The sequence below is a fragment of the Phacochoerus africanus genome, chromosome 5, assembly GCF_016906955.1.
Source record: "Phacochoerus africanus isolate WHEZ1 chromosome 5, ROS_Pafr_v1, whole genome shotgun sequence".
NCBI lineage: Eukaryota > Metazoa > Chordata > Mammalia > Artiodactyla > Suidae > Phacochoerus > Phacochoerus africanus.
This window is the reverse complement of record NC_062548.1, coordinates 126,601,348-126,616,375: the sequence shown is the minus strand read 5'-3', so window position 1 is coordinate 126,616,375 and position 15,028 is coordinate 126,601,348. Positions and strand designations below refer to the sequence as shown.

At 38.4% G+C, this 15,028-nt stretch overlaps 1 protein-coding gene across 1 annotated transcript in view; it reads right to left on the bottom strand.

Moving 5' to 3' along the window:
- Positions 1-15,028, bottom strand: part of NBAS (NBAS subunit of NRZ tethering complex) — a 360,775-nt gene that overhangs the window by 193,362 nt on the left and 152,385 nt on the right. The window contains exons 26-28 of the mRNA XM_047782615.1: positions 13,360-13,493; positions 5,085-5,147; positions 2,759-2,881 (exon numbers count right to left, since the gene is read on the bottom strand). Of these exons, the coding sequence (XP_047638571.1) occupies positions 2,759-2,881; positions 5,085-5,147; positions 13,360-13,493 (320 nt within the window). The remainder of the gene's footprint in view (positions 1-2,758; positions 2,882-5,084; positions 5,148-13,359; positions 13,494-15,028) is intronic.

The window sequence follows — 15,028 nt, the reverse complement described above, 5'->3', positions numbered from 1 at the left end:
TGGCATTGCCATGAGCTGTGGTGTAGGTTGCAGATGTGGCTCAGATCTGTCGTTGCTGTGGCTGTGGCGTAGGCCAGTGGCTACAGCTCCGATTAGACCCCTAGCCTGGGAACCTCCATATGCCACGGGTGCAGGCCTAGAAAAGACAAAAATAAAAAAATAAAAAAAATAAATAGTATTCTACAAATGTGAATGAACAAATCTGAAAGTTACAAACGTTTGTTTTTTCTGTAGTCACGTACATGGTCACTAATACTGTCTAGTAAGGGGAAGAATGTGCTCTAATTCTCCCCACCCCCTTCAAAAGTCCATCTCTGTTGAATATATACGAGTTTGGGGCATTCTCCTCCTGGCTCAGCAGTTAACGAACCTGCATAGCATCCATGAGGACACGGGTTCAATCCCTGACCTCGCTCAATGGGTTAGGGATCCGGCATTGCCGAGAGCTGTGATGTAGGTCGCATTCATGGCTCCGATCCCCCACTGCTGTGGTTGTGGCTTAGACCGGGAGCTGCAGCTCCAACTGGACCTCTAGCCTGGGAACTTCCACATGCCATGGGTGTGGCCCTAAAAAGACAACTACATATGTGTGCATATATATGAGTCTGGGAATCACAGTCGTTCTAGTCTTGACGTTCGACGTAACCATGAATCTCACGGTCTGAAAAGGGCAGGTTTCGCTTGGTTTTGTGTTTGCCAAGTACCAACTGGGTATCTCCTTTCCATGCATTGTTTTCTTTATGCATTAAAAACAGGGCAAGTAAACCGTGTTCAATAGCATTTCTATGGAAAAAGTTTGCATTTGGAATCATCCTTGCAAAAACTGGGAGTTCCCTTGTGGTACGGAGGGTTAAGTGTCTGGCCTTGTCACAGCAGTGACCTGGGTGCAGGTTCCATCCCTGGCCAAGGAACTTCCACAAGCCTCAGACACAACCAAAAAAACAAACAAACAAAGAAAAACATGGTATTTCTATGGAAAAAGTAAGCACTTAGGATCATTCCTGCAAAAATTCTAGTCTTCAGGAATTTTCCAACTAAAACTTCTAATAATTACAAACTTCATTTGCTTATAGCATTTTATATTTGTTAATTCAAAACTAACAATTATCTCTATCCTACACAAAATAAAGCTTAAGGGAACACGTTTTTCCCCCAGCATGCAAACACACAGTACAAACTGATATATTCGCACGTCTTCCAGGATAAGCCTTGAAATATATCTACTAGTTAGACCTTAGCATAGGAACCCTTTGGTTGGGCTTCAAAGGCTGAAGGGCTCTTTCAGATTTGACTTGCAGGCAGAGAAATAGCAAAATGTTTGATAAAGTGGGGGCCTCTCTTGCACCAGCTTCATAAAATCAGGCCTGGGTATCATCTAGCTGAATTCAAGTTCTGATAGCCCAGCTGTTCTGGAAGCGGCAACAGTGGGACAGATGGTATTAATGTTTTCTCACACATGGCTCGCCGTAAGTACAGGTTCTAATTAAAATAAATTATAAGACCTTATTTCCAGTGGTCTTTTCAGAATACATTCAGTAAATAAGAACCCAGAGTAGAGCTTGGAGGCACTCTACAAGAGGTTTGCAAATTAACACAGACACACCTGAATACAAGCCCGATGTATTTAGTTACAGCTTTGGAATGGAGGTGTATTTTCCAGGGAGAAAGAGTATTGCATTCAAGATGGTAAAACCTGATTCGGTGAAATCTGCCACCATTTAGAATATGCAGAATATAAGAATATAAGAAAATTCTATAGGTACTAAGGGCCAAACCATGTCAGCATATATGAAATAGTTAAGATTCATTTCAAGTTGAGTACTCTGGGGGGAGGGGGAAGAACCCATACTGTCTTATATATTTACAGTAAGCAGAATGCCCTAAGTAGAAATTAACCTCGAGGACTTAAGAAGTACTCTGGGGATTCGATGAAAAGATAGCAGGCCATCTATCGGCAACAGCATGGCTTTCTCATTTGAAGAGTAAGTTCTAGAGTAGAGCCAACACGATCGGAAATATTAACCAGTTGTTTATAGTTATAAAGAAAGCTTAAGATTAACTTTTCAGGTTCCCTCGTGGTGCAGTGGTTTAAGGAACTGGCATTGTCACTATAGCAGTTTAGGTCACTGCTTGTGGCATGGGTTCGATCCTTGACCTGGGAACTTCCACATGCCAAGAGCACGGCCAAATAAAATAAAGACAAGTTTTTTAAATCTTCTAAATTAAATTATTCATTTAACAATTATTGAGAAAGGGTTGTTGATATGTAAGGTTCCAAATTAGATATCTGATGACACTTGCCCTAGATAAGTTTATCATTTTGAAGGGAACATAAGGCAGATAAATAAGCAACAATAATAAACTGTTTAAAGAGACATAAATAAGGAATTTTACGGCTTACTATAAATCTATAATGATAAACAGTATGGTTATGAGAGCAAAGATAAACAAATAGATCAGAATAAAGAACTCCAAAATAGGCCCCCATTATATGGAAAACTGATTCTCAACAAAGATGTAAATGCAATACAGTACATAAAGGACAGTCTTTTCAACAAATGATACTAAAATACTTAGATATTAAAAAATAATAATCTACACCTTGAAAAATAAATGAAAATGAACTCTCAAAATGGGCCAGCCACAAACCTTATTGTGAAGTGTAAAGGTGGTAAACAAATGAAGTCAGCAAAGGAAAAAAAAACAGAACTTCTTTTTAACCATATACAATAATCGATTACTTTGGTTTATTACTCACTTCCGACCGGTGTGCCTGGTCAGTCTAACCATCAGCTTGCGTGCCTCTTCTGAGCTGGACTGAGTGTTTTTAACAAATGAAACTGGTTTCTCAAGTCCATGTTTCTCCAAAATCTCTGACACACTATAAGTGAAAGAAGAATTTTTAAAGAAGTCTTGCTACCCAAAAAGAAAGCTCTAAGGATCTTAAAAATACAAATAGCACTTAGGTGTTAGGTACCTGGGGGGAAAAAAAAAAAAAAGAAGGAGTATCACAGAGAATGACCCAATTTTACACACTACCTACATTAACTCTCAGCCAAAAAAACTAATAATTACATATCAAATCTTATTTCCCCTACTGACTTTTATTAGAATATATTTGAGATAAGTTGACATCTTTTAAAAAGCCTGGCAATATCCTTATCTCAAAATCTTTTTTACAACTTGCCTGGACTGTAAAAGCCTCAAGTCAGCAAAAGAAGCCAAATATATCACTGCAATACCCTGCTTTAACTCTTAAACCTGGTGAGTATTTTGTTATAGGCAAGGCTGCTACAAAAGCAGTAAGCAAAGAATTTTAGAGTTGGAAAACTAGAGAAACACCATAAGATTCAATCTCCCTCAAGAATCCTTTCTATAAACAAACAAATAAGATTTGTATTCTATAATAAATCTTCTTGAGATAGATCATTCCATAATCATCAGCACTGTATACAGACCTTGTCTGTCTCACCAAATCTCACATTTATGAATTAATCACTACTGGACTTAAAAAGAGGCAGGAGAGAATTCAGTTATTCTTCGTAAAGGTAAATCTCATGGGTCATGTCACCTGACATTATGTACACTAAAACATTTACCACCTCTCTTCATGGCTATGAGGTGAAACAGCAATAAAAAGTTCTTTCCGAATGTCAGTAAATTAAGGCCAACAGTAAAAGACCAGGGTATTATCCAGAAACCTCCAGGGTGTTACTCATTCCTCGTGCTATTGAGAGCCTAGCTGTGCTATCAAGACAACCCATAGGTACACTCAGGAACATGTGGTGAAATAAATGATGTTTATTATGTAGTAATGATTTTGTGCAATAAATTATACTATATCTCTCTGAGAGAGCTCTTCTCAATTTCCTTAGGAAGCCAAGATAATCATGCACATTTGTAAGGAATGAAGCTACATTGACTTAACCCATTAAGCTTTGGTCAGAGTATGTTCAATTTTTCAGGGGAGGAGAGAAGAGAGATCTAATTAGCAGATTCTAAATTCTTAAACTTTAGATATTATCACTATCAAGTGATACATAATTTCTATAATTATGTAAGAACAAAATTTATCCTTAATTTTATTTTAATGCAAATATTTAAAAATTACACACAAGCACATTATACATACATATAAAAATGAATATAGCAAACAATATTAGACTCCTGAACAGCAAATTAGAAATTTTCAGTCTCCGTAATAGTTTAATATTTCATTTCCAACTGGAAATTTGGGGTTAACAGATGCAAACTACTGCCTTTGGAATGGATAAGCAATGAGATCCTACTGTATAGCACTGGGAACTGTATCTAGTCATGTATGATGGAGCATGATAATATGAGAAAAAAGAATGTATGTATCTGTGACTGGGTCACCTTGCTGTACAGTAGAGAATTGAAAGAACACTGTAAACCAGCTATAACGGGAAAAAAAAATCATTACAAATAAAATATTAAAAAATTTCATTTCCAGAATAAAGAACATTGCTAGAGTTACTAATATAATCCAGATAACCAATCAAATGTATTGTACCCCAAAAAGAAAAGTTAGAGGTATAATAAACATTGTTTGCTGATTGATGTAATGACTGCTGCAGGAACTTATTTACCTTCTATGTGTGGGGCACCTTAAATGCTCAGCCAAATATTAATTCCGTCATCTCATAAATTAGATATTATAGCTAAGAAAACCCTAGGCTCAAAGATCACACAGCTAGGAGCTGCATGGTGGCCTAGTGGTTAAGGATCCAGTATTGCCACTGCTCTGGCTCAAGTTCAATCCTTGGCCAGCAAACCTCTGCCTGCTGTGAGTGTGAAGAGGAAAAAAAAAAAAAATTACACAGCTAGTAAGCAGCAACCCCTAGATTTGAACACACATCTACTAATCCTCAAAGTCCATGTGCCTACTACTGCAGCATTCTGCAAAAATACACCGGGATTACATTTGTTATTAAGGAAACTCACTCTTAAGAGAGTCAGACAAATGTGGAGGCTAAGCTGGAAATGACCACTGGGCATATTTCAGGTAACATAAACAGACCTCCTTAATCAGCATGGAACCAACAGAGCATCATTTTTCTCACCTGAGAATGTGTTCCAGTTGGTCTACCATGTCGTGAAGAGCTGTGGTTACCTCTGTCTTATGACTAAAGGATTAAGAGAAGAGAATTTAAATTGTTTCAGTAGCAGCTTTTTATCTAAAATACCAAATTTGGTTAAGTTAAAAATAAAAAAAGGAAATAATATTTGCCTTGTCTTTAATATATAACAGTATTATACCGTCCAGGTTAAAACGTCAGTCTTATCTCCTAAACTCATTCAGCATCTTTCATAACTCAAAGACATCACGATAAAAAAATACAAGAGCAGAACAATATTCTCCAATACAGATTAGTGAGATTTGGACAATTATTTTCTTAAGAACTTTTAGTTCAGCTCTGCTAAAAACAAAAAAGAATTACAAATCAACTGCAGTCCTTTTTAAATTGTTTTTAAGAAGCAGCAAAGGTTGTAAAGTGATGATCTATTTCTGCTCTTTTAACCCACAGAGCAGAACAGGAATCATGGCCCATGCACGATGGCATTCTCCCAGGCCCATCTGCCCCACCTGGGACTCCTTGGGAAGTTTCCTGTGGAATTCTATACACTCAGTGGACATCTTCCATGTTCTCACACTCTCTGCCTCCACTGCGATATTGTAAAATGAAGCAAAAGTGCGTAGCCACCATACAGATCACTCCTTCCAGGGAGTAGAGACAACGCTCAGGAAAAAATAAAAAAAAAAATAGGGGACTAGGAGAAACACGACCATGAAAAAGATCATAAACTAATAAAAACATGGCTGGTAGGACAGACTTGGCATGGACAAGTGGAAAGGACTTGGCAGAAAAGTTAAGCAGCCTATAAAAGGCTTCTTCCACCCCATGCGACTCTGTGTCCCAAACGTGAAGGGGAGACTCAACTGAGAACCACTGTACCTGACACTCTCACAGTGCCTTCCCACCAGTGATCGACTGGATTCCAGCAAGACATCGGGATGTAATAAGAAAACTCATTAAAAAAACCTTTGTCTGGGAGTTCCCGTTGTGGCTCAGTGGTAACGAACCCAACTAGTATCCATGAAAACGCAGGTTCAACCCCTGGCCTCACTCAGTGGGTTAGAGATCTGGCATTACCATGAACTGTGGTGTGGGTTGCAGACACAGCTTGGATCCGGCGTTGCTGTGGCTGTGGTGTAGGTCAGCAGCTGCAGCTCTGATTTGACCGCTAGCCTGGGAACCTCCATGTGCCACAGGTGTGGCCCTAAAAAGAAATAAAAAATAAAAAACCTTTATATTGACTTGGAAAATTAAAAATGACCTAACTTAAACACAAAAGCCTCACTCATTTTTTAAACTAATAATAGGCCCTGGTCTAAAACTATGTGGCAATTGTTTAGCGCAATTTACAAAGACTATCTTTTTAAATCAAGTTTTAGGTCTTGAACTCGAGTGATAAATTTGGATATTGGGTATATTCCATTTAACATCCTTCAGCAACAAGACCAATTTTCAGAGCTAACTTCTATTAACATACTCATTCAGAAATAATATTTTTTAAATTATCATTTTGTGGCTCTACAATAAACATCTGTCAGAGATTTTCAGAATGTCTTCTTCCGTTGTGAACTGACATTCACAAATATGACTAAAGATTTTTTTCAGCCAGATGGAACGTGCCACCTAGGCAAGATGCTCAGAAATACGAAGTCCAAAACAGTGAAAAAATATAGTTTACCATTTCGTAAATAACAACCATTTAACCACTAAAAATAAACAACTAATCCTGGGAGACTATAAACTGACAAACTTGGCATGATGAACAAAAAGAACTACCACCAAGACCTGTATTTTAGTACTTAGCCAATTTATAATTGCATTTTAGAAAACTGTAATTGCAAAAAAACCAATCACTAGGAAATAAATGGAACAACCAAAGAGCATCATGACACTTTTCGTGTTTATTAAAAAAAAAAAAAATCTGTTGGATCAGAAACTACTAATTTGAGGCCAAAGAAGCTCTGAGCCACACATACTCACAAAAGGCGTTTTAGCCTCCATACTCCTTGAAAACAAAATATTAATCCCCTCACCATAATAATTAAAAGGACACGAAAAAAAATTTTTTATATCTTTAATATCACTTTATTAATACCATGACTATCTCATGTAGGCAAATTACTTTTTAAAAGTTAATAGCTAAACTCTAATTGATACGTAACGCTTATTTGATCTTACTGAAGAACAAAGCCGAACACTTTCATTTGTAAAAAAATCACACGTCAGTTGGAAGGCAATGATTTTACCTAGAGGTCAGGGACAAAAAGGGGCACCAAGCTGACAGAAGGACCATCTGTCCTTACCACCAAGGCCACCTGAGGAAGAAACTTTCCACCGCTTCTGCTCTGGGTACTTAAGGAGAGGGCTCTGCATCTCCTGTCACCCTCTGGAAGAGCACTTTGACCACCAGCACTCCAATATCCACCAGACTAAGGTCTTTAAAGGATGGGCAATGACATTTTGCTACAAAACTGTGAATACAACCCACAGCACCAGCCTTTTGCTGCCCCCTGAAGACCCACGGTTTCCAGAGGCACACTTGCTGCTCTTCGCCGAGGAGGCAAGGGAGCCTGTGGTCATATCTGAACAGGTGTCAGTAGTACAAAGATGCTGAGTCCACTCTGTGATTATACCTCTCCCTACATGAAGCTTCCCTAAACCTACACTGAGGAAGGGAAGTATTACACACTAGCACCATCTCTATTTAGCTTTGCCTGTAACAAGGCGAAATTTTTTTTTTTTTTTTTGGTCTTTTTGCCATTTCTAGGGCCCCTCCCGCGGCATATGGAGGTTCCCAGGCCAGGGGTCGAATCGGAGCTGTAGCCGCCGGCCTACGCCAGAGCCACAGCAACGCAGGATCCGAGCCGCATCTGCAACCTACACCACAGCTCACGGCAACGCCGGATCACTAACCACTGAGCAAGGGCAGGGACCGAACCCGCAACCTCATGGTTCCTAGTCGGATTCGTTAACCACTGCGCCACGACGGGAACTCCATGAAATGTTTTGATTCCTTTTTGGTGGTCAGTACCTAGACCCATAATGAGAAGAGATGACTGAGCTGGAGCTACAGACCACCCAACCTTTCTGTACTGCAATGGACAGAATCGAAGATTATCCTCCCCCCCCCCAAAATCAAAACCAAAACAAGACTGACACTCTCTAGCTGCTCACAGACAAGGCAATTTCCCAAACACTCCTGTAAAGAAAAGGCTTCAGCTTGTCTCAAGGCTCCCAATCAGCTTTCAGTATCTTAGAAATAAATTCATGGTCCAGAATCACTAGACATGGAGGAAAATCTTCTAAATAAAGGCAGAGATGCAAACAAACAGAATATGAAAAGTGAGAGATGATGGCAGGGAGGGTAATGCGGAGACAGAAGAGTATTTATGCCTCTGTGAAACACGAGTAGGATGCAATTTTGTTTCCAAGTGAATGAGAAAAAGTTCTTAGAATTTAAATAAGAAAGCCAAAATAAATTTTAAAATTCAAAATATGGATTAGAAGATAAAACCATAGATATCTCCAAGATCATTAAACAAAAAGTGATGGGGCAAGAGTAAAAAGGGCAGTAAATAAATTTTAAAAGTGCAAAAAACAGAAAAAAAGGACATGCAAATAAACTTATCAAGGAAATGTAACAGGGAAAAAATAGAAGAAAAATTTCCAGTGGTCTGAAGGATGTGCGTTTCCAGGTTGGAACACACTATTTAAATAGACTATGAATGGAGTGCTCTGATGACCTAAGAGTTAAGGATACAGTGTGCTGTGGCTGGAGTTCAATTCCTGGCCTGGGAAGTTCTGCATGCCAAAAATGTGTGACCCAAAAATAAATAAACAAAATAAATAAACGAACAATGATAAATTTAAACACATCCTTATGATGTTTAAGAACATTAAAGATGAGGGAAGGCAGTGAAGCATTCCGAAAAAGGAAGAAAAGGCCATTTGATACATGAAGTAGTCATTCAGAACGGCACTGGACTCCTCAGCAATGCACGAAGGAGCAGCCAAGAGTGACGCCTTCAAAACTCACAAGGAAAAAGATTATCAACCTAAACGTCCATACACAGCCAAGGACTCCATCAAGGATAAGGATGCAATTATGATATTTTTCTGACATGTGACAGTCTTAAAATAAAATGTGTCCATGAAATCTTTGATAGGAAACTATTCAAGATGGTGTTCCATCAAATTGAGGAAAGAAAGGAGAAGATAATAAATCCCAGAGATGCAATATGGAACACGAGAGGGGGAAACAAAAATCCCAGGATGGTGGTTGTACAGCAGCACAACAGTGAACAATTCTTTCATATCAAAGCCAGAGAAAAAACAATTCTACGAAAGATGTTTTAAAAGGGAGAGAGAGAGAAAAGCAGAGTGAAAAAGAGAAAGGAGACATTACTAGATATCTTTGACCAAGAAAAGGCTTACCTTTCTGTCAGAAGAGTGGAGGAGGGAAATGGAAACAAATAATAACCAAAAAAAGAAATTATTCAACGCAGGAAAAACAAAAAGTTGCATAAAAAGGAATATAATCGGAGTTCCCGTCGTGGCGCAGTGGTTAACAAATCCGACTAGGAACCATGAGGTTGCGGGTTCGGTCCCTGCCCTTGCTCAGTGGGTTAACGATCCGGCATTGCCGTGAGCTGTGGTGTAGGTTGCAGACGCGGCTCGGATCCTGCGTTGCTGTGGCTCTGACCTAGGCCGGTGCCTACAGCTCCGATTCGACCCCTAGCCTGGGAACCTCCATATGCCGCGGGAGTGGCCCAAGAAATAGCAAAAAAAAAAAAAAAAAAAAAAAAGACACACACACACAAAGGAATATAATCATACTAGCTCTGTGTCAACAGTATTTACGTAATCATAATGATAGAAATACTGCTTTAACTACACTGAAAAAAATGGTTAAGAGAAGTAAGTATGGGGCAAGAGTAGGCTTCCAGAAAAGTCAGTAACTATCTAAAACTGTAACATCAATAAATGACATTTATGAGCGTAGTATTTTAAATGAGGCAGTCAAAGTCAAGAAGGAAAACATGATCTATAATGATGTTTGCTTTCTGAAGACAGGTATCTGAAGATGGGGAAGGAGGGCAACCAACAGCTGTTCATCTATTACAAGTCTTCCAATACCCTGACTTTAACCAGATCACACATTAGTTTATGGTTAAAAATTAGAAAGGAACAGTGTTCTTTCGTTTTTTTTGTTTTGTTTTGTTTTGTTTTTTAAGGAATATGGAAGTTCCCATGCTAGGGGCAGAATCTACAGCTGCCAGCCTATGTCACAGCCACCACAACGCAAGATCTGGGCCCCACCTGTGACCTACACCACAGCTCACGGCAATGCTGGGTCCCTAACCCACAAAGCAGGGCCAGGGATTGAACCTGCGCCCTCATGGATACCACTGAGCCATGGTGGGAGCTCCACATGTTCTTTTAGACTCCTTGATTTTAGAACAGCACCTCCCCGTCCCCACCAATTTGTTTTTCTCCAGGACACTGCTTTTCAAAGTGTAAAGACAATCTGACCCAAAGGATCCCCACATTCTGCATGTATCTGGTTGTTCCTGTCATGGTGTCATTTAGCTGCTTCTCCTATTCCCTGAATTTACTATACACTAGAAGTTTGGCTCACAGGATTGATTAGGTTTGGGGTAAACCATTTTACTTCATACTGCTTCTCACCAGCAAACACATAATGCCAGGCTGATGGTGTGTGATCCCATGTTTGGTAACTTAAAGGTAATGGCAGTGAGCCTTTGGCTTTATAAATGTATACTTCTCCTCTCAAAATTACCAAAAAAATTTAAAATATTTGCTAAAGGTAATGCTTTGGTACCATGCAAATATCCTTCCCCCATCAATTTTTCACCTTACTTCAGTACCAGTAATGACCACATGAAACAACTATTTCACACTGGGTTGAAAAAAATCAGTGACTTATCATTCATTTCATCCCCCCCCCCAAAAAAAAATTATCTTAGAAGGAAAAGAGGGGAAAAAAAAGAAAAACGAGGAGAAAAAGAAACAGAGCATGAGAAGGACTTCTTGTCTCAGTATCTGATTTTGCAAATAAGGACACTAATGATCACAAATGTTAGGTGACTCAGCTGAAGTCACAAAGGCTTAGCAACAGGCCCACTAAATTTTCATTCAGCGATCTTTCATGTGCTGTTATTAACTTCTCCATGACATTTTTAATATATACTACATTTTAAAAGTGATTAAAAGAATAATGGCTGTGTGACTTCCAAAGAGAAAATATAAATCTGATTTGCATAAAACTAAATGATCCAAAAGAAGGCTATATAAATGTCCATTTAAACATAAGACCAATTAAAATTATGTATATTCATTTCTCAAAAAATTAAAAATAACACTACCATATGATCTGGCAATTCCACTTCTGGGTAAACATCTAAAGAAAATGAAATCACTGTGTCAAAGAGATATCTGCACCCCATGATCACTGCAGCATCATTTATAAGAGCCAAGACACAGAAACAAATGACCATCAGTGGATGAATGGATAAATAAAATGTGATCCAGACACACACACACACACACACACACACACACACACACGAATACTATTCAGCCATAAAAAGGAGGAAGTCCTGCCACTTATGACAACATGGAGGGACCATGAGGGGTTTAAGCTAAGTGAACTATATCAGAGAAAGACACATACCGTATGATCTCACTTCTATGTGGAACCTTAACAAACTCACAGAAAAAGAGGTCAGATTTCTTGGTACTAGAAGTGGAAGGTGGGAGCTGGGGAAGTACAGTCAAAAGGGACATAACAAGTGCTGGAGGGGGTGTGGAGAAAAGGGAACCCTCCTGCACTGTTGGTGGGAATGTAAACTGGTACAGCCACTATGGAGAACAGTTTGGAGATACCTTAGAAATCTATACATAGAACTTCCATATGACCCTGCAATCCCACTCTTGGGCATCTATCCGGACAAAACTCTACTTAAAAGAGACACGTGCACCCGCTTGTTCATTGCAGCACTATTCACAATAGCCAAGACATGGAAACAACCCAAATGTCCATCGACAGATGATTGGATTCGGAAGATGTGGTATATATACACAATGGAATACTACTCAGCCATAAAAAAGAATGATATAATGCCATTTGCAGCAACATGGATGGAGCTAGAGAACCTCATACTGAGTGAAATGAGCCAGAAAGACAAAGACACATACCACATGATATCACTTATAACTGGAATCTAATAGCCAGCACAAATGAACATCTCCTCAGAAAAGAAAATCATGGACTTGGAGAAGAGACTTGTGGCTGCCTGATGGGAGGGGGAGGGAGTGGGAGGGATCGGGAGCTTGGGCTTATCAGACACAACTTAGAATAGATTTACAAGGAGATCCTGCTGAATAGCATTGAGAACTTTGTCTAGATACTCATGTTGCAACAGAAGAAAGGCTGGGGGAAAAATGTAATTGTAATGTATACATGTAAGGATAACCTGACCCCCTTGCTGTACAGTGGGAAAATTAAAAAAAAAAAAAAAAAAAGGGACAAACTTCCAGTTATGAGATAAGCAGGTCCTGGGGATGTAACGTACAACATGCTGACCACTGTCAACACTGATGTATGTTACAGTTCAAACATGCTGAGATAATAAATCCCAAAAATTCTCATCACAAGGAAAAAACATTTTTTCTATTTTTTTTTTTTTGTATTTGTAAGAGATGATGGATGCTAACTCAGCTTACTGTGGTAATCACCTCATAATGTAAGTCAAGTCATTATACTATAAACCCTAAACTTACACAGTGCTGTATATTAATTACATCTCAATAAAACTAAAAGAAAAAATGTTATGTATATTCATACATTAATACTTAAAAGTTGTACTCTAGGCAAGGGATAAGAACAAAAAATACATAGAATAAATACAACTAGCCCATAAATATGAAAAAATGCTTAATTAGAAATAATTTAGAACAAAGATATATCACTGTCTATCCACTGAAGAAAGTATTTTTTTGTTGTAGTGGTAGCGATATTTTTGTTTGTTTTTCAATGGATAATTACCAAGGTCAATTTCCCCTATACTGTTGGAAAAATAAAAGTTTAATCTCTGGGCAACAGGTGTGCAGATAATTTCATTTTTTTTTTAATATTCCCCAAATTCTCTATAACGAACATTCAGGGAAGTAACATTTTCATTTTAACTGTTAGAGTAAGAAGACACAAGCATAAAGTTGGCCCACTGAGGACGCTTACCCATAGCCTCTTTGCGGCAGACATTCTAATATGTCATAGCAAAGAGAGAGCTGGTCATTTCGTTCACAGTTATAGATGCACTCCAGTGCTATCGCCATCAGTTGGTCCTGATCAGGAATGATTTTTTGCTGCAACTAGAGGGGGAAAAAAGCATGTTGTACTAAACATCAGTAGGTTTAGAGTCAGTTTTCCATATCCCAGTACCACTTCAATAGAATATTAAACAGTGCAATTAATCAGCTGCAGAAACAAATCTTGGTTTTTCTTTAGCTTACAGACTTCTAGGGTCTTTAATAATTCTAAACGAAATTGCATTTTAATTACAGAATCAGCTAGAAAAGATAATTTGTACCCATAAGCTCTGCATCTGCTGAAAACAGATTCTTCAATTTATGATCCATTCAAGATAAAGTAGATAGAAGAAACAGAGTGAATTACAAAGGCAATTCATTAAAAATGTTTCTAACCCTAAAGCCAAATTTTATGTGTTTCAATCACAAAAATATATAAAATCCCTTAACTAATATTCAGAGATGTTCGAGCCTGCTATTTTTCAGTACATTATGTATTAGTCATTTAACTAAACAGTACCAACATTGTATCTGAAAGAAGTCACACTGTAATACAGTAACATTCACATCCCAGAACACACTCCATATTTCTGACACAGAAAGATAACTCTTTGGGGTCACTTTCCCATTGCAAATTACAGATTCCCATTCTTAGAGTATTTTCTGAGATTAAAAAAATTACAGATTTGTGCTTTGTTTTTCTCATCTATAAAGCTGGGATATTAACATCTGTGGGGATTAAATAAATACATGCAGAATGTTTATATTAACCAAAAAAGGAAGTGTGAAACTATTTTCTTAGAGCTCTTTTCAATAATAGAGTAAGTTTAAGATAATTTCCATAATAAAGATCTACTGTTTACAGCATTTTAGTAGAAAATTACAAAAAAATAGGAAAGTGATGGAGAGAAGTTACCAAACAGAGGCATTTTCTCAGGAGAAAAATCACATCCATGGATGAAAGGAAGAAATGGATGGGAAGAAACATTCAAGGTTACCAGGGAAGTAAGGGTTTCTAGAAAAAAGCATCTGGGTTAAAGGACTTATATACATGGATTTCTTCAAGGTATTAAGAAACATAGCATTAATTTGACATAAAGCTTTCACAAAGACTTAGTTATCCAAGGTTGCAAAATGACAAACTGGTGAAATAGGGACAAGCAGGGAATAACAAAAGCAAGCGTTAATAAAAATTAATGAAAAGAGCCAACTTTTCCCATTCTCTTTGTGTGCAAGGTACGGCTTCTATGCGCTCGACATGCATTAATTTATAAATCCTCAAAACAATCCTGTTAAGTTAGTACTGTTTCTACTTAACATAAAGGGAAAATTGAGGCACTGGGAGGACAAACAGCTTGCTCAAGGCACGAGCTGGTCAGGGTCAAGTCAGGATTCATATGCAGGCTGGCTGGGAGAGTGGGCTCTCACCATCCTGCAGAAGAGCTTCCTGAACAGAATGGAAGAGCCTGGGGAAAAAACAGTAACAAAGGCCTCCCGCATGGTAAGAAAGCACCTGAGGAAGATGAAGAGACTGAAAGCACTTCAGTCTGGCACAACTTGGGAAACCGGGTCAAACAGAAGCCAGAGTCCTTGATGTT